Source organism: Episyrphus balteatus, chromosome 3 (genome assembly GCF_945859705.1).
Source record: "Episyrphus balteatus chromosome 3, idEpiBalt1.1, whole genome shotgun sequence".
NCBI lineage: Eukaryota > Metazoa > Arthropoda > Insecta > Diptera > Syrphidae > Episyrphus > Episyrphus balteatus.
This window is the reverse complement of record NC_079136.1, coordinates 79,758,107-79,785,004: the sequence shown is the minus strand read 5'-3', so window position 1 is coordinate 79,785,004 and position 26,898 is coordinate 79,758,107. Positions and strand designations below refer to the sequence as shown.

At 29.4% G+C, this 26,898-nt stretch overlaps 3 protein-coding genes and 1 long non-coding RNA gene across 6 annotated transcripts in view; 1 reads left to right on the top strand and 3 right to left on the bottom strand.

Moving 5' to 3' along the window:
• The window catches only part of LOC129915328 (neuroligin-4, Y-linked), a 271,030-nt gene that overhangs the window by 71,020 nt on the left and 173,112 nt on the right, over positions 1-26,898 (top strand). The gene's annotated exons all lie outside the window — the stretch shown is intronic.
• LOC129915332 (uncharacterized) lies at positions 8,693-10,046 on the bottom strand. Its single transcript, XM_055994823.1, has 3 exons — positions 9,791-10,046; positions 8,816-9,081; positions 8,693-8,758 (listed from the first exon to the last, which is right to left on the bottom strand). The coding sequence occupies exons 1-3, from the start codon at positions 9,956-9,958 to the stop codon at positions 8,704-8,706; spliced, it is 489 nt and encodes a 162-aa protein (XP_055850798.1). The 5' UTR covers positions 9,959-10,046; the 3' UTR covers positions 8,693-8,703.
• LOC129915330 (uncharacterized) lies at positions 10,094-16,275 on the bottom strand. 2 transcript variants are annotated; one of them, XM_055994821.1, is made up of 4 exons: positions 15,403-16,275; positions 12,475-12,683; positions 10,400-10,549; positions 10,094-10,330 (listed from the first exon to the last, which is right to left on the bottom strand). In XM_055994821.1, exons 2-4 carry the CDS (start codon positions 12,665-12,667, stop codon positions 10,191-10,193), a joined length of 483 nt encoding a protein of 160 aa, XP_055850796.1. In that variant the 5' UTR covers positions 12,668-12,683; positions 15,403-16,275; the 3' UTR covers positions 10,094-10,190. The 2 variants fall into 2 exon arrangements, with proteins under 2 accessions (XP_055850796.1, XP_055850795.1); XM_055994820.1 differs by having other exon boundaries at positions 10,103-10,330; positions 12,475-16,275.
• Positions 17,536-26,898, bottom strand: part of LOC129915334 (uncharacterized) — a 37,928-nt gene continuing 28,565 nt past the window's right edge. Inside the window, exons 2-3 of the long non-coding RNA XR_008772280.1 lie at positions 17,753-18,211; positions 17,536-17,641 (exon numbers count right to left, since the gene is read on the bottom strand). This is a non-coding gene — a long non-coding RNA (uncharacterized LOC129915334). The remainder of the gene's footprint in view (positions 17,642-17,752; positions 18,212-26,898) is intronic.

The window sequence follows — 26,898 nt, the reverse complement described above, 5'->3', positions numbered from 1 at the left end:
ACATCCTAAAAATCAGCAAATCTTTTTAAAATTCAAATTAATCGCTGTATGTTTTACGTTTGTTTAAACAAAACAAAATATTAAAATAACTCAACGCGTTCCAAATATATGAATATTGCAACGCAAATTGAAAAAGTGGGCCGTCTTAAAGTTAACAAAATCTGCGATGATTCTTAGCACTAATATACATAGTTTTTATATGCTTTATCATGCAGTATCCAAGCCTTAATCTCGCTTTATTTTCTTTTACTATAGATGATTTTGATCAATCCAGTTGCTAAGTCGTCTTTGAAGAGCCATACAATTGATTTATTTTTTTGTATTTTTGCAGTCCTCATCTAAATAGGGTGCAGATTCTCTGGGGTTAGGTATTGGTTGTTATTCACTAGGCTTTGGGATATCGTGCAACATATTATTATTACTTTTATATCATTCTTGCATTCCTCGAATCTTATAAAATAAAATAAGAAGCACAGCGCACAGGTTTCACAATTCAAATTTATTACAGATTACAATAATTTAACTACGTATTAACTTTTAACTTTAACTTTATCTAATTTCAAAGACATGAAAAAGAAAATGGGTTAAGCTCAATAACCTTTCTTACTTATAACCAACATTAGTTTTATATTATTATTTCTACTCTAACATTATGCTGAAATTTTTACTGGAACCGTAAAAAAATATACTGTAGGTACAAGTATGCAGTGTTCTATTTTGGTTTTTGTTTTTGTTTTGTAAATTAACGAAACTATTTTATGTTACAAATAATCCCTGAACATTTTTCAAAAAAATTAAAAAAATTCAAGCTAACTTAATTCATTTGCATTAGACCTTAAAAACAATAAACTGGTTCGTTATATTCATAATACTGACACAATTTTCTAGGAAAACAAAACAATGAGTAAAAAACGTTGTGGTAAAACCTCGAATAACTCGGTGATTTCCTTAACAATAAAGCCTTCCTAAAGCAATCAAAAATGTTAACAAAAACAAAAGGACAATCATCCACTCTATTTGCATCGCGACAACGAGTGCGCTTCGCATCCCTTTTCACCTCTCCTAAAACGTAACATCAAATTTTGTTTCAGCTTTTATTTACATAAACGTACTACGTACATGTATGTATGTGTATTTGTGGAGCTATATGAATGTGTGTGACACAATGCAAACATCACCCATAAAATACTCATGTTTCTCGAAAACAATCCAAGCGGATACCATTTCATAACGAAGCCAAAACACGGTCACAGAACAAAAGTATACCGTCGACTTCATTGCCGTCATTTGGTTGTGCCAATTAAAATCACACCAGTGAAAAGCAACAAATTTTGCGTTGTTGGAAATAGTTTTCATGCAGCAATAATGTTACCAAAACTGGAATCTCTACAAAATGTAGGTTGAATTTTTCAGTGAATGAATTTTAGGATATGGTTTTATCGTAGGTATAATGTTTGTATAGACATAGAGTATATGAACTGTTAGCTTGAACAAGGTTGATTAGCAGTCATGACAATATTCATGGCTGGTTGACTCCAGTCTCATCAAGTTCGATACATATTGCATTTGGCAGATATTTTAACATTTAAGTAAATATTTGTATGTTTTGTAATTATTGCTGTGAAGATATCTATCAAATAAGGTTAAATGTTTTTGGAACAATTTGTACTAACAACTAATCAACATAAATCATAATGTGACATTTTTTTAGTTTTTCATCATCGAGATTCTCAAGATTCTCAAAGAAAGACATATTGAAGGGTTTCTTTTTTTGACAATAAATGAAAATGATTGGTAAATATGAACGATCTACAAACAGGTGGTCCCAGACTGAGGATGCCTTTGATGCCGTACATTTAGAGTTCCGAAAACTACACTAATGAGACGAGAAACCAACTAGAACATGATTTTCAATGGCTCACAAAAAAATCTAAGAAGATAAGGCACTACTTTTCCAAGCAACTGGAAAAGGAGCTCCTTGACTATTTTTTGCCGGGCAAAATCAATCAGCGAAATTTGATGATTTTTTGAAAATTAAATACTTTAAATACTTTTTAGAGCTTTTCTAACTTATAAAACAAATAAAATGAACAACTAGATCGCATGTATTTGCTCTTGTTGTTCAAAGTACACTGAACCAAAAAGGTACATAAAATTAATGATTTTGTACATTAAATTAATGTAAAAATTCATGGGAAATGAGCCAATGTAAAAATTCATTAAATTTAAGACTCTTTTTATGAACAAATTCACAAGGGAATGAATCTTTCTTAAAAATTAATAAGTTCTTAAATTTTAAGAATTCTGTTCATAAACGAACTAGAAATTTTTTGAACATGTTTAAGAAAAGTTTCTTAGATTTTAAGAAAAGTTTCTTAGATTTTAAGAAAAGTTTCTTAGATTTTAAGAAAAGTTTCTTAGATTTTTAGAAAAGTTTCTTAGATTTTAAGAAAAGTTTCTTAGATTTTAAGAAAAGTTTCTTAGATTTTAAGAAAAGTTTCTTACATTTTAAGATTATTTCTTAAATTTTATGATTTTTTTAATAAATTTCGTAAAAACGTAAACGTTATAAAAATATTTTATTGATTATTATCACTATAAATTTCAATATAAAGTTAATTTTTAATTTAATTCTACTATTTTAATGGATACATCATCTAGAAAGATAAAAAAAAGTTTGTATTAGTAAAATGAATATGTACTATTTGATTTAAAAAAATGAAATACCTAGAAGGTTAAATTATCTTTTACCTTATTGTAATCGGCAGCATTACAATAAGGAGCTGAAAAAAAAACAATACACAATTGAATAAGTTGGAGAAAAATAAAAATATAAAGAATTGAGGTAGGCATCTACATCATAAAGAATAATTTGAGAAATATTGATAATATTAACACTTACCTACTAAATTCTATGTTTTGCTTTAGTTTGCAATGACAATTTCAAGTGTACAGGATTAGTTGAGGAGTTAGTTGAGATTAGTTGAGTTTTTATTTTGTGTTGATTTTTTCCCCTCTGCCGGTCCAAAGTTGAAGATTACGTATGTGCCTCCTTATTTCACAAAAATATCAAATTACGATTTTTAATTTCAAAATATGCACCTACGAGTATAACAAAACAAAAAAAATAAAATATGTTTAATATATAAAAGAAAGCAATTTTTAACATTCTATGTTTTTATACTTATCTGAGATAAGTGAGATATAATGATATGGGAAAGAGGCAATATTTTACACTGTTGAAATGTACTTACACTCTTTAAAATTATCTAGGTGGTTGAAATGCTTAACACTGTTTATAATAAATATTGTCTTTTATTCACAAACTTTTATAACTTATTTCGGCAACGACCGTCCACTTGAATATCAGATTCAGAACAACAGTTATTATTTTCTAGATTGATGAAAAAGTACATCAAGGGGCACGGTAGTGCCCAGCCAAGTTCTCTAGCAACTTTGGCACTACACCCTTATTTACAGGAAACAACTCAGGCCATTTTCGACCCCCCTCTAACTTCTACACCAAAGATGCTAGAAATTTCAAACTCACTACATTTGTTGAGCTCGTCGAAACCAAACACCTCACAAAATTTCAGCCTCCTACGATGAGTAGTTACTGAGATATAGGGCTTCAAAAATCGCAAAAACCGTAACTGACTCACTGACTCACTGACTCACTGATTCACTGACTCACTGACTCACTGACTCACTGACAGATCATCAAAATTTCATATATTATTTTAGAGCACTTCTGATTGTCGTAGAATCTTGAAATTTGGTAGAATAGTAGAGCTGGTAGTTTATACAAAGGAAAAAATTTAAAACTTGAGAATTTCAGCCAGGGGGCGTGGCATCCGCCCATTTCCGCTGAATTTTCACCAAATATTATAGAGCACTTCTGATAGTCGTAGAATCTTGAAACTTGGTAGAATGGTAGAGCTGGTAGTTTTTACAAAGGAAAAAATTTAAAATTTGAGAATTTCAGCCAGGGGGCGTGGCAACCGCCCATTTCCGCTGAATTTTCATAAATTATTATAGAGCACTTCTGATTGTCGTAGAATCTTGAAATTTGGTAGAATAGTAGAGCTGGTAGTTTATACAAAGGAATAAATTTAAAATTTGAGAATTTCAGCCAGGGGGCGTGGCAACCGCCCATTTCCGCTGAATTTTCATAAATTATTATAGAGCACTTCTGATTGTCGTAGAATCTTCAAATTTGGTAGAATAGTAGAGCTGGTAGTTTATACAAAGGAATAAATTTAAAATTTGAGAATTTCAGCCAGGGGGCGTGGCAACCGCCCATTTCCGCTGAATTTTCATAAATTATTATAGAGCACTTCTGATTGTCGTAGAATCTTGAAATTTGGTAGAATGGTAGAGCTGGTAGTTTATACAAAGGAAAAAATTTTAAATTTGAGAATTTCAGCCAGGGGGCGTGGCAACCGGCATTCCCGCTGAATTTTCATCAAATATTATAGAGCACTTCTGATTGTCGTAGAATCTTGAAATTTGGTAGAATGTTGGAGCTGGTAGTTTACACAAAGGAAAAAATTTAAAAATTGAGAATTTCAGGCAGGGGGCGTGGCAACCACCCATTTTCACTGAATTTTCATCAAATATAGAGATTTTATATTTTACAGCCATACCTTGCAAAAAGTAGTGAAATCACAACAAAAACATTACTGTTAAAAAAAGAGCCAAGTTCTCCTATGTTGAAATTATGCTGGCACAAAAAGTACTGAGATGTAAAAGTGTACCAAGTTCTAAAGTTTGGGTTCAAATTCGTATCAATAAAATTTTGATTGTTTACTTGGCAATTTTTGAAATAACTTTAAAAATCGATAATTAAGAAAAATTGTCAAGAGAACAATCAAAATTTTATTGATACGAATTTGAACCCAAACTTTAGAACTTGGTACACTTTTACATCTCAGTACTTTTTGTGCCAGCATAATTTCAACATAGGAGAACTTGGCTCTTTTTTTAACAGTAATGTTTTTGTTGTGATAGACTTTAAGAAAATATACTTAAAAACTCAAAACGTAAGAATTTTTTCATAAATTATGTGTATACTTTCATAATATTTAATGAATTAATTCTTAAATTTTGGAAAAATATGAATTTCGAACATAAAAAGTATGAACAGATTCTTAAATTTTAAGAATAAGTTCTTAATACCGAATACAGGATAACGGTAAAATATTCCTTGTTTTTCGATCAATGAAAAAATACATTCATTTTAAGAAAAAATACATTCATTTTAAGAAAAAATACTTAAAAACACAAAATTTATGAACTTCTTACAAATGTAATTTTGAAAATATATTTTTTTCAATTTTAGAAGGGAAAAAAGTTAATTTTAAAAACTAACTAAGTTTATGAATTTATTCATAAACTTTCGTATTCGTTCTTAAAAAAAATTCATAAAAATATTTTCCATAGAAAAATTTTAATGAAAACTGATTCTTAAATTTTACGAATCTTTCTTAAAACTAAACTTTTTTTTTAAGAATTTGTGCTTAAATTTAATGAATTTTTCTTAAAAATGTATGAATTTTGGTTTATGAACGAGATTCATAGTTTTTAAGAATAATACTTTTTTCAGTGTACCTACATATATCTGAAAACTTTTCAAAAACTTCACAAAAAAAGGCAATTCCATATTTCCATTAACTATCCGATTTTTTTTGTTGAGAAAAACATAGTTTTATTAAAATCACTTGGATTATTACGTAAACAAAATTTTATCAAAATCTTTTGAGTCGTTTTCAAGAGAATTGCAATACCTGAAAACTTGATATTGGAGATATCCGTTTAAAATAGGTCTTGGAAATCACGTAAAATTCATCTTTACCAAGTGTCTAAGCATGAATTGTAGAGCATGGTAAAAGCTACACAAAAGCATTCCATTAAAATGTTCGTATCTCGTCGGATAGCCGAGTTATTTTCAAAAAAACGATTTTATCCTTTTTTTTTCAAAATGGCGGAAAAAGATCATAGGTGATCTTGGTCGAAAACTTCGAGCATTTAATGACTGGACTAATCAATGTCATACATGACATGTGACATGTCGTGCCAAAAAAATTAATTTTTTACCAGATTCCTTGATTGCCATACATATGGTAATGTATGTAGCATTAGGGTGTCCGTTATTTCCCAAAATGATGTTTTCGGGGGAGACAAAAATTTGTGTATAAATCAAAAATTTTAATTTTTTTAAATTTCTATTTGAAATTTTTAGCCGTTATATTTGAATGTTATATTTGAAAAGAATTAAAAACCAATAAAACTGCATTTAAACATATGTGATAGTTGAAAGCAAAAACTAACAAAAGCAGCTAATAATTTCAAAAACCGAAATAAAATATTAAAAAAATTGTTAACGGTAAATTTTGAATGTAATCTTTTAAAGGAACTATTTTCCAACCAGAATCAACAAACATTTTAAAAATAGATGACTTAACTCGAGAGAAAAAAATTTTATGTATGAGTTAAAAATTTCCCATATAAATTTGTATGGGGAAAGTATGACCTTAGAGGCACGGGTTAATGACCTCCAAATAATTTTTTTTTTGCTAAATTCCCCTTATTTAGGCCCTAAACTTTCGATCTGGTGGTGTCTCCCCTGAAAACATCACTTTGGGAAATAACGGACACCCTAATGTAGCATTCAAGTCATCCATCTAACAATCATGATATCTTTGGGTGGAATATTGCTGTAACTTGTTACCAAACGGTTTTGTGAAAGGCAATGCTTCGATGTGACGACATAGTACAGTATGATGGTAACAAAAGAACTCAAGTTCAAAATTTGAAGTTTTGTATACTTCCAGGATAATAACCATTTAGGGCATAATTTTAAATGATCTCATTTATTGAGTTTCAGGAATTTTATGGACCTTTTTCAGTGTAGGCTTACAATGCCACTAGTTATCAGCATTTCTAAAAATTGGAAATATGTACAGGCGTTCTACATTCCCTCTCCCATCCCAACGTTTTCCACGAAATACTTACCTATTCCAAAATGTTATCCATGAAAACAAAAATAGTTACAATACTTTGAATATTATCAGAAAAATACGTTTTGCATTTCTAGGAATATTTTTAATAAACCGACAAATAATATAATAAAAACAATAACAATGAAATGAAGTAGGTATTTCTTAGAAAGAAAAAAAATATTTCAAAAAAATAAAAACCGGAAACAAAAGCATTAATTCCTTGTCAAATAATTCCCCAACAAATAATTTATGATTTTCACTTGGTTTGGTTTCGCCCTAATTCTGTTTTAGAATAGATTTTCAGACACTCGAAAAAAAAAAATTAAAAACAATGTATACTATATAAAGATACACTCCCCGATGGGATTATGAAATTTGAAATTGAGTTTTGCGGTCGTTGTGGTCACGGAAATGTTTAACTATGAACACTTAACGAAGATTTAATTTTATTTTATTTTTACATCTCTCAGTTGAGTTCATATCCTGCCTCTTTTCTATTCACAAACGAGGGATGATTTTATGAAAATTGAATTAGATATGTAGGTATGTCGAGGTACTTGAAAAATTTAAATTGTTACCATCCCAAATAACATTTTGTGGTTAGAAAGCGGAAAAAAAACCGGATATTTACTCTGGTTATTTAACGGATAAGTTACTAAACTCGTTAAATAAACGTATTTAAGACGTTCCAGAAACGTCTCCACAACCGAAAATGGTCAGTTATTTTTTAACTTCGTCTAAATCGGGTTTTTAAAAAACCCACTTTTTTCTACAAATACTGGGTTTTTAAAAACCTAATTTTCACGGTTATTAAATAACTGTTTATTTTTAGTCAAAGAAAAACTTGAAATAAACCATTTACGGCTATTTTATAACCGTTTACAAACCGTTATTATACAGTTTAAAAAAAACCTGTACTGAGTTGTTTGACGGTTTTTTTTATAACCGTTTTACTACGGTTATTATAAAACCTGTAATTAACGTTATTACAGGTTTTTTTGAAACCTGTAATATAACAAGTTCTTTTAAAACCTGTATTAAACGTTAATTTACGGTTTTTTTTATAACCTCTTACCTATAGGTTTTTATAAAACCTCTAATAAACGTTATTTGACGGTTTTTTTATAACCGTTTTCTTCCCGTTTTTTTTAAAACCTGTAATAAACGTTGTACAGGTTTTTATAAAACCTATAACAAACGTTATTTGACGGTTTTTTTTATAACCGCTTACCTATAGGTTTCTATAAAACCTGTAATAAACGTTATTTAACGGTTTTTTTTATAACCGTTTTCTTCCAGTTTTTTTAAAACCTGTAATAAACGTTGTACAGGTTTTTATAAAACCTATAACAAACGTTATTTGACGGTTTTTTTTATAACCGCTTACCTATAGGTTTCTATAAAACCTGTAAATAACTTCGTACAGGTTCTTATAAAACCTGTAATAAACGTTACTTCACAGCTTTTTTATAACCGGTTATTTACAGATTTTAAAAAACCTATAAAATGTTTGCTTACCAACATGCTGCAAACCATAAGATTCTTCCCAGCTGAAAATTTAATATTTGAAATAAGAACGCTGAAATTTAAGTTTAGTGAAACATTATTTAATGAAGTAAAACTAAAACTAAAACTAAAACTAAAACTAAAACTTAAAGTAAAAGTAAAACTAAAACTAAAAATAAAAAATAGCTTAACTTAATTATGTTGTGGATTGCCCGTCAGAGGCAGAGGAGCTGGTGTTGGAACTGGTATTTCTGTAAAGAGAAAAATGTTAACTTAAATGTTGATTATAATTTTATTTTTTAACTTACGTGGACGGTTTTCCCATTCGAAATGGGGCTTGCTTCAAAAAGCCTTTAAAAAATGAAGCACCCTCAGCTTCACTATAAGTGGGGTACCTTGATCGGACCGCTTCCAATATAGTTTTATACAGGAATTTGTATTGGCTGAAACTTTTTTTGGCATTAGTCCCCAGCCAAGAATGTTCTGCCAGTAGTGGATCCGTAAAAATGCACTTGCAAATAGTGCGGATCGTTTTCATTCCGTTGACCCCCCCATATGAGCTCAACTTACGGACCTGAAAGAAAACAAAAATATGTTTTAAGATGTCGTTTTTTAAACTTTTTCGTAATATAAAATGCATTTATTTTCAAATATTTTTGGCCGCATTTATTATGATTTGAAATTATAAAAGAAAATGTCAATATGTATTACGGTTTATGAAAAAAATTAAGAAGAATTTCATTTTCGAAGAACTTTTTTTAATAAAAGTTTTGAAAAAAAATGTATCTTATTTTTTTTTCAAAGTTCAACATCTAAACATAAAATTATTTTTTATTTATTTAATAACCCTTACTGTTGAAAGTTAAATAGCAAAAATTTAAAGTTCTTATTTACCAAAGTCTTTGAGAAAATTAATTATTTCGATGCAAAAATTCAGTTTTTATCAAAAAAACCAATTGAAATTGAAGTTATTTTTAATTGTTTTTTCAAAAGTGTGATATATATTACCTTTTCTGCTTCGGAATTCAACTGATAATATTTATTAGAAAAAGTTTGGAAAAAAGTCATTTTTAATTTTTTTAATAAATTTTTTTTTAATTCTGAGTTTGAGGACCATTTTTTCAAAAACTCTTAATTAAATTTAGTGAATTTAAATTTAAGATAAGCTTCTGGCTTTGTAAAAATGTATTTTAAAATATTGTAGGTGTTGCCGTTGTTTTCTAAATATTTTTTTTTGTGTTTGAAGTAAGAAAATTGCATATTTCGTATATTTTGATACTTACCAATTTTTTTTTGAATGCTGCATTTTGATGGAGTTTTTCCTCGATTTCCTCAATTTGTTGGACAGAGGTAAGTGGGAAAATTTCATCCAGTCGCAGTTCCTCATCCACTTCCTCTGCATTCTCTTTTGCAATTTTGGACGCCATGAATGCCTCCAGCATTCCTTGCATGGCCTGCACCTTCACCTCAGTGGAACGCTGTCTTTCCAAAATTTTGTCTATTTTGGACGACAGTTCCTTGAATTGGGTACTGGTGCTGGAGCCTATAAACAATTAAAAATAAGAGTTATAGTAAAATACAAAAAAAGTAATACGGTTAGTGAAAGAACTAATATGCTATCTCAGCTGTTACTAAGAGGGACTGGGGTTTATCCTATTCAAATAACATTGGATAAACCCCAGTCTAAGATAAGCTGGAGTTTAAAAACGACTTTGATAATTGTACTAGTGCTAAAATACATTTTTTACCTTCATACGTGTATAACTCGGAAATGACATTAGTGATGGTAACATCTTCAGTTTGGGGGGTGAACGAGGAAACGTCTTGAAAATTAGAAGTAAGTATGACAAAATTAGTAACTTTGTTCCCATGTTTATACATTTTAAACTTACCAGAATTAGGAATCAAAGTTGACATCAATTTGTTCATATCTGTCATGTATTCCGAAGAATTGGTGTCGATGGTCACTTCTTCCGTATTTTCTTCAGAAGAAGACAAATACTCGGCATCCTTTTCCTTCTGAACTGCTTCCTCCCAGGAACCTTAAAAGGAAATACATGTTTTGTCGTAAATATAAGTGGCATGAAAGGGATACAAGAAAATATTTGTTCAAAAGGTGAAGCGGCTTAAGACCGGCCGAACAGCTCAGATTTTGACGATTTTTTTTCAAACGTAGGCAATTAAAAATGCTTTAAAGTCTATAGATTAAAAATTGCCGATGTTACCGTATTGTTTTTTAAAATTACAATTAAATTTTTTTTGAACACAACCATTTTTTTTCTTAAATTTCATAAAACAAATGATAGCAAAAGATTCTCTAGGTTATTTAAGGAAAAAAAATATAAGGGAGTAAGGGACAATCTTCCATCGTTTAAGAGATAAATGCAATTTTCTCATAATCTGACTTTAAACACAAAAAAAATATTTTGAAAACAACGGCAACACCTACAATATTTTAAAATACATTTTTAAAAAGCCAGAAGCTCATTCTTATCTCCTAAATTTAAATCCACTAAATTTAATCAAGAGTTTTTGAAAAAAATTTCAATTTCAATGGGTTTTTTTTATAAAAACTGAATTTTTGCTTTGAAATAATTAATTTTCTCAAAGACTTTGGTAAATAAGAACTTTAAATTTTTGCTATTTAACTTTCAACAATAAGGGCTATTGACTGAAGAAAAAATGACTTTATATTTAGATGTTGAACTTTAAAAAACAAATAAGTAAAATTTTTTTTCAAAACTTCTATTAAAAAAAGTTCTTCGAAAATGAAATACTTTTTAATTTTTTTCATAAACCGTAATACATATTGACATTTTCTTTTATAATTTCAAATCGTAATAAATGTGGTCAGAAAAATTTGAAAATAAATGCATTTTATATTACGAAAAAGTTTAAAAAACGACATCTTAAAATTTCTTCAATAATTTTTTTTTTTCAAAAATCTGAGTTCAGATACCATTCTTTCAAAAGCTCTTAATTCAATTAACTTAATTTTAATTTTACAAATATGACTAAGTTTCTAGCTTTTTAAAAATGTATATTTAAATGTTGTAGGTGGCGCCTTTTCGTTCACGCGCGCTCTCGTGAACGAAGCGAAAAAGGGTTGCTGTGAGTTTTGTTATTGCACCCGCTCGCAAAAACACCTGCTGGTCGAAAATTTTTTTTTATGGCGCCATTGTTCTTCGCGAAAAAAAGGTCGCTGTTTTATTGTTTTATCGCTGTACACTTATTGATCTTGTATCGAACACACAAGAACAACAAGTCGACCGTCGGTCGCGGGTGGCGCTTTGTTCAAGCGCGCTGTCTTGGACGACGTAAAAAAAAGGTCGCGGTTTTATTGTTTTATTGTTGTACAGTACACTTATTGATTTTGTCAACGAAGTGAAGTGAAAAAAGGTCGATGTTTTATTGTTTTATTGCTCTTGTATCGATCACACAAGATCAACATGTCGATTGTAGTCGTGGGCGCCGCGCCGTGACGCCTTTTCGTTCACGCACGCTGTCGTGAACGAAGAGAAAAAGGGTTGCTGTGAGTTTTGCTATTGCACCCGCTCGCAAAAACACCTGCTAGTCGTGTTTTAAGGCGCCATTGTTCTTCGCGAAATTTGCGATATTGTTTTGCAAATTGGCTGATGCTGAATTGCACTCGATGACAATGTAATGTGTTTATATAAGAAAGACCGGTCTAAAAAACTTTAATTTCTGTAATAAATCTCATTGTGTAGAATATTATGAAGCGTTATTCAAATATAAAAATATTGAAAGGCCATAACCGCGATTACTTTAAGTATATGAAAGGGGACCTAAAGTGTATCAAAATTAACGTAACTAAGCTGTCAAAAATAGGCCCCCAGGATAAACTGCTTTAAGTTTAGATACGAATAAAATTTTACTTGGAGAAAAGTGGTCTAAGTGAACTTAATAAAAATAAAATAAAAAAGATGTAGTTAAACTTGTATCTTACCGATGTCATCAAATATTAATTTGCATGCTATGCTTTGCCAATCATCCGATGCTGTGATGCAATTTTTCCGACCGCAAATGGAATCTTTCTTGGACTTTGGCCATAATAGCTTCGTTCCATCGATGACCCAATTTTTGGGAACTGCCGTCACGAACTTCCCTTCATCTTCGAGCGTCTCCACAACACAATACATTTTGATTAACAATGTACTAATGGAAAAAAAAACAGATTCAGTGTTTGGTAAAGTTATTTTGAAAAATTTAGAGGAAATATTTTCTATGTTATAAAAATTAGGCAAATTTTCTTCTTCATTTGATTTATAAACGCTTAAAAATTTAGAATAGAACGGTTTTTCGTAAAAATTTTGTTTTTGTTTTAAGCTTGAACCATAGATAACTGGGATGCCATGTCGATATGTTGCAAACTCCATTCTAACAATTTCTTCTGAGTTTGTTAAGAAGTAACTATCTGCAAGTGACGACTTCAAAACAAAATGTTGAAGCTGAATTGCTCTATAGATTCCAACACAGTGTTTAATTTTGCATATTTTATTCCTATCTTTCATATAAAGCATAGGAGTTTTGTTTTCATCTACATCAATTAGATCTACATTCTCAAAATCTTCGATAATCCTATTTGCAATTTGTTCCAGGGGTCTGTTTCCAGATCTTATTCGACGTTTTAAATATTGTAAACGATTTTCATATTTGAAAGCACTTATATTATCTAAAGGTCCATGGTATTTAACATCATCTACGACATGATATAAATTGTGAACGTTATAACTTATGTTTTCAGCTCCATAGATACTAGAAAAGTTATATATGAATGATTTGAACAGACTCTGTGCGACATCAACAAAAACTTGTTTATTTTTACTCAAACATATTGAAACAGCACAGTGTAGTTCCATAAAATTGGCATATACTTCTTCATGAGTTTCATTTTGCAAAACAACCGGACCTAAGTACAACAAAAACATACGAAATTCAGTGGCCTTCCAAAAGCTTATCACATCAAGTCCACGAGGTGTTCTATTGAAGTCGCATGGAACATATTTTCGTAGTGATACTAAGGTCTTAGAGATTCTCTCAATGTTTTTTGCCGAGAATTTTGTTTTAAGGGTTCTATTCTTAATCCATGTAACCAACAATTTTTTCATGACACCTAAGCACAACAAGTGCATGTAATCTAGAGGAAAATTCATAATAATATCTATTGGAAGTTTTTCTAATGGAGATGGTTGCGTATGATGATCTTCGTGTATCCCAGCCCGGAAAGAATCATTCGTGCGAAGTGATTTTGATAGGTTTGGAAAACACATTTGGTGAGATTTGTAATTATAATCCCCTTCTACATTACATCTTTCACAAGCAAAATAACCATTATGCCCTTTGATTCCTTTTAAATAAGAACGAGCGGGGGCGTCACAGATGAAATTCCTGATTTTAAAACTTATTTTTTTGGAACCAATGTTCAAATCATCAATGTTAACAGCCTCCTCAAGAAATAATCGCAGAAATTCATTAACACTTGAAGGTTTTGCCATTCCGTAGTAAACACCTATTACTAGCGGCGGCACACGAAAACCATCTGGTGAACACAAAATAGGCCAAAATTGGCCCTTTGAACTTTTGCTAACAGGAATCCCATCAATATTAAAGTCCAAGAATATTACTGTTTGACATGTCTGAACACTTTCAAAAACCTTAGTAAGAGCGCGAACCAAACCGAAATGCCAGTATCTACCAGGTGGAACTTCGATAAAAATTTTCTCAAGGGAAACGCGAGTTTGTAATAATGTTCGAGGGTCTAATGGCAAATAAGGATGAGAATTATGCAAAATGTTAAGCAAATCACGCAAGCAAATATTCGATATGTTATGCTGAATAGCCCATAATACTAAGTTTTTTTTTAAATTTTCTGGAATAGCTTCAAAATTAGTTGAGACAGCGACACAATTGTTTCCAGAATTTTCACTGTCACTTTCATGTTCAGAAATAATATTCGATAGGTGTTGCAACTCTTCAAATTTCGTGTTAGAAAAACCTTGTTCACAATTAGCACTTATTTCATTTTCCGAAAGGTGTTGCTGCACTTCAAATAACCTCTTGCTAAGAAAAACTTGTTCAAGATTTTTAATTCTTTCTTTTTCACGCATTTCTAATATTATTTTTTTAACTTTTCTTTTAAAAGTAGTTCTACTACAAATTTTATTTTTAATGATAGAATACATTTTTATTATAGTGATTTTATCAACAGTCAAGCTTGGAATAATAACGCGGAATGAGAAAGACAAATGAAAAGACGCGCTAAGTTATCTGTATGCCTACTCTCAAGTTATTTTTCAAACTCAGAAGTTATTTTCCAAACTCAGAAGATATTTTTCAAACTCAGAAGTTATTTTCTAAACTCAGAAGATATTTTTCAAACTCAGAAGTTATTTTCTAAACTCAGAAGATATTTTTCAAACTCAGAAGTTATTTTCTAAACTCAGAAGATATTTTTCAAACTCAGAAGTTATTTTCCAAACTCAAAAGATATTTTTCAAACTCAGAAGTTATTTTCCAAACTCAGAAGATATTTTTCAAACTCAGAAGTTATTTTTTATACTCTGAAGTTATTTATTAAACAATATTTAATATTTAACCCTTCGCTCCCGGAAAAAAATACAAATATCTTGAAAAAAAGTTTTGATATTTTCTAACAACACACTAAAATGAAAAAAATAATGATTGTACTAGTAATAACATTGTATAAGGAATGTTTTGAGCTGAGAGTACAAAAGGAAAAGTCCATTTTGTAGTAAAAAAAACTAACAAAGTAATTAATAGGTGGTATCATGCTGAAACCACTAGGAAGCAAAGGGTTAAAATAAATTATAAACAAATAACAATATTTAAAATAAATTATAAACAAATAACTTACCTCTTAATAATTTTTCACAGACAGATATTTTTTTTTATTTAATTTATATTTTTTCACAAAAACTTTCTCGCACAATAACTTGCTACCACCAGCCACAAAAGAATACTGAGAGATCTGAGAAAAATGAGAGACAAAAATATGATGGGCGACGCGCGACGCTCGAGTATGGTGAATGTGTATGTGTGGAGAGTTGTTGGTTAGTTGAAATTGGGTTGGAACTTAGTTGAAAAATTGCCAGGGTTGTTAAAAGGTAAATAACGAGTTGATTAAAAACTTATACGTACTTATAGTAGTTATTTAAAATCTTACTTTAAGCTTAGGATTTATAATGGATTAATTTTAAACCAATAAACAACTTTCATTGTAAAAAGTCAGTAATTTAAAATCTCGTTTCAAACTTAAGGTCAAATTTGGTTAATTTCTAGTCTATAAATAGCTTTTTGCGTAAAAAAGGAGTTATTTAAATACTTACTTGAAACTTGTAATGAAAATTTGGTTATTTTTTAGCCCATAAAAGACAAAAATAAAGAAGTTAATTAGAAACTCACCTTGAACTTAAGATTTATAATGGGTTAATTTTAAACCAATAAACAACTTTAATGGTAAAAAGTCAGTAATTTAAAATCTCGTTTCAAACTTAAGGTCAAATTTGGTTAATTTCTAGTCTATAAATAGCTTTTTGTGTAAAAAAGGAGTTATTTAAATACTTACTTGAAACTTGTAATGAAAATTTGGTTATTTTTTAGCCCATAAAAGACAAAAATAAAGAAGTTAATTAGAAACTCACCTTAAACTTAGGTTCTATAATGGGTTAATTTTAAACCAATAAACAACTTCCATCTTAAAGTGAGTAATTTAAAAACTCGTTTCAAACTATAGATAAAATTTGGTTAATTTATAACCTATAAATAACTTTGTGGGTAAAAAAAGAGTTATTAAAATACTTACTTAAAACTTTGGGATCAGATTTGGTTAAATTCTAACTTAAAAAAAAACTTTTTGTGCGAAAAAAAAAGTTATTAAAATACTTACTTCAAACTTGGAGCCAAAATTTGGTTATTTTTTAACCCTTAAAACACAAAACTAGAAGTTATTTAAAAACTTATTTATGACTTTGTGTCAAAAACGAGTTATTTAAATACTTTTCCGAAACTTTTGAAGAAATTTGGTTATTTTAAAACCAACTTCAAACTGAGGTTATAATTTAACCAAAAAAATTGGGTTGAAAAAATAACAAGAATGTAACCTGGGTTTAATAAAAGTAAATAAATAGCCAAAATATTTCCTTAGTTTAAAAATGGAATTTTTTAAACTAATTTATGACTAAAAAGTTTATTTTACGTATAATTTTAACCCAAAACAAACCTTCGAAAATACTGGGTTTTTTTTCTAACCTAAAATTAACCACAGACTTTTAACAACCCGTTTATAGCCGCTTTTTGACCGCGGTTATTTGCAGTTATTTTATAACTTTGGTTATTTTGTAACCGAGGTTTGAAATTGTTACTTGGGATATACTCATGAGAAAGAGCATAGGGTTTGAAGAAAATTAAATTTGTAATCATAGTCGTAATAATCACAACAAAAATTGATTATAAATTCATATTTAATGACATCATCACCATAACAAAGTCAAGTCAAATTAACTAATAATGTGTTGAATAACAATTTCTCAAGAACGGTATACGAAATTTTGGAGAGAAAACATCGAGATTGGAAGAGAAAAAACCGCAATAAAACGCACTTATTGAGGAAAAATCTTACTGAATTTAAGATTTTCGGCGTACTCTTAATTTTTTTTTTCGGAAACCTATCCGATTTTTCATTCCCACGATACAAAAATCGTACATTTTAAATGGTCGAAAATTTCGTTTCGAAAAAAGGCTTTAAAGTATTTGGAAATTTTTATATTATATAAAAAAAAAACATGTTAAAGAAATTTTCAAATTACTTTTTCTTAAACTTCTTAGCTATACAAATAAATTAAATAGAATATGTGCCTCCATGTAAGCAGGTAGATGTTTTTGTCACGTTTCAAAAATTTGATTTTTCAAAAAAAAAAAAAAATTCCAAGTTTTTTAAAAAATCCAAAAAAAAATATTTTTGTCAAAATTTTATTTTTGATTTATATTTAGGCAATACAAATGTTTTTGCATAAAAAAATTCGTTAAAATTAATTTGGGAGATAATTATGAAATTTAAAAAACTGTTCTTTGGAAGGCACCGTTAATGAGAATTTCTGAAAAAAAAAAAAATCATAAAAAAATTTAAAAAATAATACGATTTTTTTAATAAAAATCTTTTTGAGAAAATTAAACTTTTACAAAATTGGTAGATGACAGGTACCTACCTTTATTTTTGGTCCAAAAAAATTAATTCCAAAACACCTCTGTACAGGATCTAAAAACTGCTACATACCAAGTTTGAAATCCGGTTAAGCTGTAGCTCCTTATACAGACCGACAGACATCCTGACAGACTGACTGACGGACAGACGAACTTTCGAGACCCACTTTTTCGCATTCTCTATCATCGTAATATCATGGAAAATTGTTATCTCAACTTTTTTTTATGAATGCATAACTAGATATACAGGGTGTCCCAAAAGTAATGGATCATACGAAATATGCTGATAAGCCAACCTTAGGGCTCTCAGAACTTGGTAACTTGTTCATCCCAAATCCTTACGGTTTTCGATTTAATGCAGTTTTTGTGAAATTTGGAAAAATCCCGACCTTGCAACAGTATTTTGCTTCCTCGCGGCTCATAATTGATTTTTGTTTTTTACAATTCTTTCACTCAAACATTGCCTAATAATAAGAAATAATTAATTAATCAAAATATTTTTTATTTCATGCGCCATTTTGCTGCAAATTAATTAACAGTTCCGAACGAAATATATTGCAATTTGAATGCAAAAAACAGGGGTTTTCAGACCAAAATACTTAACTAAACAAACAACAGTCGATAAAATGTGTTTCTTTTTCTTTTTTATCTTTCTCTGAAAAGCCCTGTTTTGTTGCATTTAAATTGTAATATCTTCTAACTTCAACTTTGGAAACTTTTGTACATTTTTGAAAACTGCAATAGCACTTTTAAAATAATAAACCTTTGTCACACAATACAAATTTTTTTCAGGGTGTTGCTCTGAAATAAAAGTAAGAAATTGAGTTTGAGTGTCATATGACCAGTTTGTTCAAGCTACAATTTTCAGCTTATTTATAAACTACCTGTCTTATTCAAATGCGGTAAAAATAACCAACAAGGGGATTGTGACTTTGGATATTTTATGAAGGATGAAATTCTTCGTCAATACAAGCCATAAAAATTCAAGTTTTCATTATAAACCCTTTCGGTACTTAATTCTTTACATTTTCCTTCACTAAAACATCGATCCTGATTTTTATAGATTCATTAAACTTAAGGAAACTTAAATCAAAAGAAAATATTCGTGCGAGTCATATAATAGTCGAGCAGTTTTATTATTTCAATATCGACAAAACAATATTAACTGCAAAATACCTATATATCTCCGATGAATTATCTAATTGAATCACTCATCAAGATCTTCAACGAACAATATTCTGAATATGCACGGTTTAACGTATATACCAGACAAAATGAATCGCTAACGAGATACACAAACGGAATTCCAAAAACCAAAGCTGGTGCACCATGCTTTCATCATATGCGCATATACAACAAACAGCTGCACCGGAATCTGATTTTCCTATTCACAATAGAACCATCTTCTGTCTGTCATTTATCCGCGCTCCTTGGAACTATAATCGAACATTAATATTATTACTATCCAATGGCTTGAATGCGAATCCAAATTGATAAAATCATTTCCTTCCACAAAAGCCTGTTCCAAATAATCCATCCAGAACTTTCACTATAATACCGAACAGAAGGAAAATTCTCCATAATATATATACTCGTAGGTTTGGGTATATTATGGCTGTATTTTTGTTCGTATAAAACGAGATTGATTTTACAGAGCTTTCATTGCATAATGGCAGTGTAAGGTTGAAAAGACCGTCATTTTTCCAACTGAATTCTCAAATCAAATTCTAACGAGAGCGACTCCAACTCCCAGCAAGCGAGAACCTTGGAGTGGAGGTTTATCGAAGAGTGCTGGAGAGGCATCAAGGAAAATAAAATACGTGTTATTGGAAATCCTTTCGTCCCATAATGTCGGATAATCAAATGAGGGCGTGTTCCTATTCCTGCCATACTCAATCTTCGTCACTGGGGCTGCTGTGCCATCAGTGTTCCACTGTCGTCATCATCGTCGTCGTCGTTGCTCGTAACCATCATAATAACACTCGTAAGTCCTTCTACCGAGAATTTTTTTTTCCTTTTTTTTTTTAATACACAATAGAAAAATTTGTTCCGCAGGATATGCTCCTAGTTCAAGAGTTCAGAGCATGAAGAAAGTATAAGAAAAAAAAAAATGTCATCCAAACATACGACAGAAATATTAAAAGCTGGCATCATTATTCATAATGCATAGTCTAACCTGACATCTTCAATGTGGTACATCTTTGCAATAGTCATTTGGAGCAGCAAAGTGTGTCTGAAAAATAATGATAGGTTTTTCGGAATGCTTTGGTTAGAGTAATGGAATTTGTCACAAGGAATGCTATATCATGAAACCAGGTGTTGGGTGACTAATATGTTCTGCACGCTCTGGCCTAATCGAGAAAAGTAGTTGTTGATGTCCGGATTCGAGTGTTAAGTGAAACACATAAAATGTGTTTTCTTTTTATAGTTTGAGACCACAACAAATATTTTCATGTTGTTTATTTTGAATTATTGTGAAATTGTTATACAATTGGATAAGAAATTGTATTTTAATTCAACTTTAGTTTGTTATTTATTATACTCTAGGGAATGATGATTCAAAATAACTTTTATTTAAAAATGATTCTAGAGAGTTATTAAGCATTTTCTTGAGTATTCGTAAAATATTTATTTAATTCTTGCAAGGGTGAAAATATCAGTCTTTTGGAATCCATGATTATTTAGGTATACCTACTGTTTAAAATTTTGAGGTGGATTCTAAAAAAAATTTGGGTATCGTATGGGTCAACACAAAAATTTTATTTGAATTTTATTATAGGTAAGTACTATGAAATGAAAAGGGTTAGCAAATGCATTTTCTTTAGAAAAAATACCTTTATAGGTATACTGTTTCAAGTAATGGTCATCCTAAAACCAACGACAAAAAAATTGTATATCTTTTTTAAAATGGCTTCTTCTGTTGTTTAGGCTTTTATTTACTTATGAATAAGTTTGTATTTCCAATTTCTTATTTTTTTTATCTTTTGATAACATTTCAATGTTTTTTTTTTTATTCAAAGTAAGGTTTTTAATAGAAAAATATTTAACATTAATATTTTATAAAAAAAAAATATATATAAATATGTGTTGCCGTTGTGTTGTAATAAATTTTTTTTACATTTGTATTCGATTTGTGAGAAAATTACTACTACTGCTTAAACCTATTAATCTTGTTCTTCACTCCCATATAATTTTTTTCTGTAAATAAAACTGGCCAACAAATTTCAACTTTTTAAAATTTTCCAGAAAGATTTATATCAATTTTTATAGATTTGGGTTCAGTAAGCTCAAAAATCATATTAGTTTCTTTCTAGCAGCTCTAGTTTTTGAAATATATAATTTTTCATATTTGGGGGATTATTCATAATAATTTTTAAGTTTTCTTTATTTTGAGCAGTTATTAAAATTTTCCAGAAAAATTTTTATTAAACTTAATGTAGGGGAGAGTGGGGGACATTTGAACACTTTTTGCTTTCGAAGCTGCTTGAACGAAATATGTTCGATTTCTTGATCTGTAAAGTTTACTTACATTGAACAGTAACATTGAACTTCGATTTCAAAGAACATTTGGTTAGTTAAACAAATTATTTATATTGAATTTTGATGTTTTAAAGATATAGGCTCTTATGTTCAAAAGTGCCCCATGTGTGGGGCAGTTTTGAACATGGAAGGGGCACTTTTGAACAGCAGTATTAGTTTCGTTGTAATGAATAAATAATACTTAAATTTTTATTAGTTTTTTAATAAGAACACACAAAAACTCCAAATTGATTATTATATCATATTCAATTAAGCAACAAATAATAAAAACTCAGAAAAAATAACATTAAAATGTATACTATAGTTATCAGTTTATCACATTTATAAGTTCAAAAGAAAAAGAAAAAAAAATAAAAATTCATTTAAAATATATTTTAGAAAAATGGTATTCATACCATTTATGCTTCTCAGAGTAAAATAGATTTATTTTGCGATCTTAATCGCATTTAGATTTAAATATTAAATCTAAATGTTAACAAAGCGGATGTTCTTCATGTACCAGGAGCATTAATTGGTGTAGGTAGCTTGACTTTAATTTCTATAACGCTTAAGCGATATATAATCGAGTTTTCATCGAGAAAAATCTAGCAGAACTTGAAGAATTCAGGAATTTTTTTAAATCTTCAATTATGTTGTACATTTTTGTATTGTTGTACTCCCATTTTTTCTTTAATTTTGGCCACAAATGCCAGTTTCATTATTTTTTTTATAAGAACATTACGATTTATTAAATATAACACATTCAAGTGTCCTTAAATTGTCTGATACAAACTGCTCGGGGCGGTTTTGAACATGTTCAAAAGTGCCCCACCATACTTGTTCAAAACTGCCCCAACTGTGTCAACGACATAAAATGTTGAATAAATATTTAACATTAATGTATTCATTCAAAAATTCACCGTCAATTAGTTTAAAATTCATTAACCATTAACAAAAATTGTATTGCATTTTGAAATCAGGTACCAATTTTTGTTTAAACTCTTACAACTAAAAAACTGAAATAATTCAAAACCACTATAAAAATCACCTTCCACCTATAAATCTGAAAGTCAGCAGAGATAACGATGGAAAGTCATTGACATTTATGGATATCGTGTTGACGGGTTCAAATATCGAAATACTTCTAAAAAAGATTGATATACTAAAATTTTATATGCAGTGTTCAAATGTGCCCCGTGTTCAAAACTGCCCCACTCTCCCCTATCTAGGAGCTCTATTTTTTGAAATATTTTAGTTTTAAACATTTTGGGGGTAACTTCGTACTAATTTTAAAGTAATGCTTATTTTAACTGTTTGTTAACATTTTCCAAAAAATTTTTTTCGAATCTAATGCATTTGGGCTCACTAAGCCTAAAAATCACATTGGTTGCTTTCTAGGAGCTCTATTTTTGGAGATATTTTCATTTTTCACATTTTGGGAGTAATTTTATACTTTTTTTTTTAGATTATTGCTGGAAAAATTTATCTCGAATCTAATGTTTTTTGGTTCAGTAAGTAAAATTTTTTATTTTAAATAAAAAAAAAAATTAACAAAAAAAAGGTTGTATGAATTTCTATGAATTTTCATGTATGAATAATTAAAAAACTATAGCTGCTAGAAAAAAACTAATATTGTTTTTGGAATCAGAAACCCTTAATTTAGCAAGAAATGATATACAACGGTCTGGAAAATTTTTGTGTGTTGAGCAGTGAATCTAAATAAGCTTTTAACATCAAACATTTTACTTTTAATAAACAAATCACCAACATCGGCAATTTTTAACCCATACAGGTTAAAGTATTTTTCGTTTAAGAACAGAAATAATCAAAATTGGATCTGTAATTTGCTTTAGTTACACTACAAAAACATAATAAAACGATAACAATGGAAAAAAAATCCAAATTTCTTGAATAAAAAAATCGCTATATTGTTAAAAAAAATTGCTCGAAATTGTATATATCGTCTTTTAGCTGGTAATAAAGAACATTTGAGCAGTACAATATAAAAAAGAAAAACTACTTCAAACCAGGCAAAATGCTTAAGCTAGAACTACATCGAGACACAAACTGAAAAAAGTACAAAATAACAAAAACAATTTTATTGATGTGACATTTAAAAATTAAAACTATTTGAAAAATTAGAAACTTTTTTGTACTTTTTTCACTTTGTGTTTCTATGTAGTTCAGGCTTTAAAATTATATTGAAAAAAAAAACTTACGAAAAAAATATTATTCGAGGTCGTACCGATAAATCAAAAAACTAATGATGACAAACAATTTTTCAGGTGCCAAATAAACAAACAAACATGTCTTAAATTTTTTTTTTAACTTGCACAGTGTTTCAACAGTGACTCTCGCCTAGTGACCGCCCAGTGGCTGCTAGATTTTTTTTTAATTATACTCGTAAAATGTCTTCACATAAAATAAGAAGATTTGCTTTCCTAAAATAAGTGCTTATAAATACTTATTTTTTTAAATTAGCGCATTCAATTAAAAAGAGTTGACTGTTTAATTTAAGACAGAAATCCGGTTAATTTGAGCATGTTTTTTTTTCTCGGAACTTCTGGTTATGAATTTTCACATCCTTGTTTATGATCTAGTTTTAGTGACAAATTTAAGTATTAGTCCCTTTGAGTTGGATACAATAGCCGTGTTTTATTGATAACTCAGTACTTAGCTCAGTAAAATTTTACACGGTAAACAACAACAAATGATTGCTAAGGATAAAAAAAAAGTTTTTTATTTGTTGGTTTACAGAGAAATTTTTTGTATAGAAATATAAATTTTTGACCCTTCAACAATATAGGATTATAAAAAATAAATAAAAGTAATCTTTTTTTGTTGTTTACAGCAAAAAAAGTTTACTCAGTAAAATACTGAGTACCAATAAAACACGGCTAATATAACCTTTAATTTGTATACTCAATAACAACACAACTCGTTAATTTAGAGCCATTATACTTAATATTACTCAACTGAAACTAAACTCTTAACTACGCGGAATTAAAACACAAGTTGAAGATTTGTTTTCTTTACTATTTTTACTTGCGATATAGGTACTATATATCAAGTTATGCATTCGTACAAAAAAAAAAGTTGAGATAACATTTTTCCATGACATTACGATGGTAGACAATGCCAAAAAAGTGGGTAACGGAAGTCCGTCTGTCAGTCTGTCAGTCTGTCAGTCTGTCAGTCTGTCAGTCTGTCAGTCTGTCAGTCTGTCAGTCTGTCAGTCTGTCAGTCTGTCAGTCTGTCAGTCTGTCAGTCTGTCAGTCTGTCAGTCTGTCAGTCTGTCAGTCTGTCAGTCTGTCAGTCTGTCAGTCTGTCAGTCTGTCAGTCTGTCAGTCTGTCAGTCTGTCAGTCTGTCATTCTGTCAGTCTGTCAGTCTGTCAGTCTGTCAGTCTGTCAGTCTGTCAGTCTGTCAGTCTGTCAGTCTGTCAGTCTGTCAGTCTGTCAGTCTGTCAGTCTGTCAGTCTGTCAGTCTGTCAGTCTGTCAGTCTGTCAGTCTGTCAGTCTGTCAGTCTGTCAGTCTGTCAGTCTGTCAGTCTGTCAGTCTGTCAGTCTGTCAGTCTGTCAGTCTGTCAGTCTGTCAGTCTGTCAGTCTGTCAGTCTGTCAGTCTGTCTGTCTGTCTGTATAAGGAGCTACAGCCTAAACGGTTGGACCGATTAATGTCAAACTTGGTATGTAGCGTTATTTGGCGACTCTCCAGAGGGGTTTTTGGAATTAATTTTTTTGGACCAAAAATAACGGTACTTGTCATATACCGATTTTAGTAAAATTGAAATACCTCGAAAACGGCTCCAACGATTTTGTTTAAAAAATTAAAATGTTAGTTTTAAGCTAAAGTCTATCTTTCAATAGAAAAAATTTTTTTTGAAAATCATTATTAACGGTACCTGCCATAGAACCATTTTTTTCAAATCCGATTATCTCCGAAGCTGCTTATTCGATTTCAACGAAACTTTTTGTGAAAAAGCATTTATATAATTTAAATATAAGCCAAAAATAAAATTTTGAAAAAAATAATTTTTGGATTTTTAAAAAAAATTTGAAAATTTTTTTTTGAAAAATCAAATTTTCGAAAACGGGACATTGAACTTTTTTGAAATTTTGTTTTTAGATGTTGATTAGTGATTTCTACCAAATGGCATACTAATTTTATTTTAAAACTTTTTTTCCAAAAAAATATTTATAAAAAATTAGTTTTTTAAAAAACGGCTCTAACGATTTTGAAAATTTTTTTTCTAAAAATGCATGTTAATATATCAATCAAAACTGCATACTTGGTTTGGAGGGCAATTTAATTTCAGATTTTATTTTATTTTTTTTTTTTCAAAAACGAATTTTGTTTTTTTTTTCCAAATTTCTATATAAAAAGTCTTAAAAATTTAAGCAACTTTAACTCTAAGAGCAAGTTCGTGCGACCCAGTCGTGCGATATTTGTGTGGAGACCACAAATACTTCCAGATTCAACTGAATGCAATAGTGTATGTATTTTCCTTATCAAAAATATGAAATTTGTTTTAAAAATATGTCCATAATTTATAAGCGGTCGGATATTATTTTGTATGTTTTTTTTTTTATGTGGTGAAAAATTTATAGCAATTTTGAATTAATATAAACAAAATCGTCGAAATACATGTGTAATGATTAATTTGTTCATGAATAATAATTGCCACAGGTTCATAAATATGTAATTATTCATAAATTAACTTTAAAATGCAACAATATAAGTTAAAATAAAATGTATCACGTAGTATTAAAAGGTCTTTCTATTAAAATGGGTCGGCGGTCGGGGTGTTTCAAAGTAACGTATTGGATAATTGAATGCGATAATTAAATGATTGATTAGATAAATTAGTAATTAATATACCTAAGCATATTTCCTTTAAAACGGTATATTTCCCTTTCTATTCATTTGATTGTATTTTTTGAAAAATGCTTAAAAAATATCAGAAACAAATTTTCTTTATTTTTCTATTTTTTTTTTTTTTAAATAAAGATATTAATTACATAAGCTTTATTTAAATTTTAATTTTAATTAATAATATTTGTCTATTGCCTACCTCTTTATCAACTTGCTTTTTATAAATAAAATATTCCTTTTGTTACACCAGTACAAAGTCCTTGACATTTCTACAAATATTTTTGATTATTAGAATAAAATTCGTTTATATGTACTTAGGTACCTAATTTTTGAACTGAATTTGAGAGTTATTTTTACTACCGATGATTTAATAAGTACCCACTTTTATTTTGTTACATTGCATTATACTTACGGTGATATTATTTCGAATATAAGTAGAATAAAAAAAAGCTCCTTTAACGTAATAAACAATTTTATAGGATTTGTTTCCTCAAATTTAATATTGCTATATACATATGTATCTACGAGTAGCTGACCCTATGTGTATACGTCTTATTCATAAATCTCTGATGTAATTCTGGTAATATCATTTTTAATTTGCACTTAATAAAGCAGCGCCATTAAGAATTTGTTTATGGCAAGCAGATAACCATAAGAAAAGCCTCTTAAGTTTTTCACATTATCTGTCACATCATACTGATAAGGATAACCTATTCCATTATTTTGTTTAAGTGTTTAAACACTCTATACTTTTTTTTCGA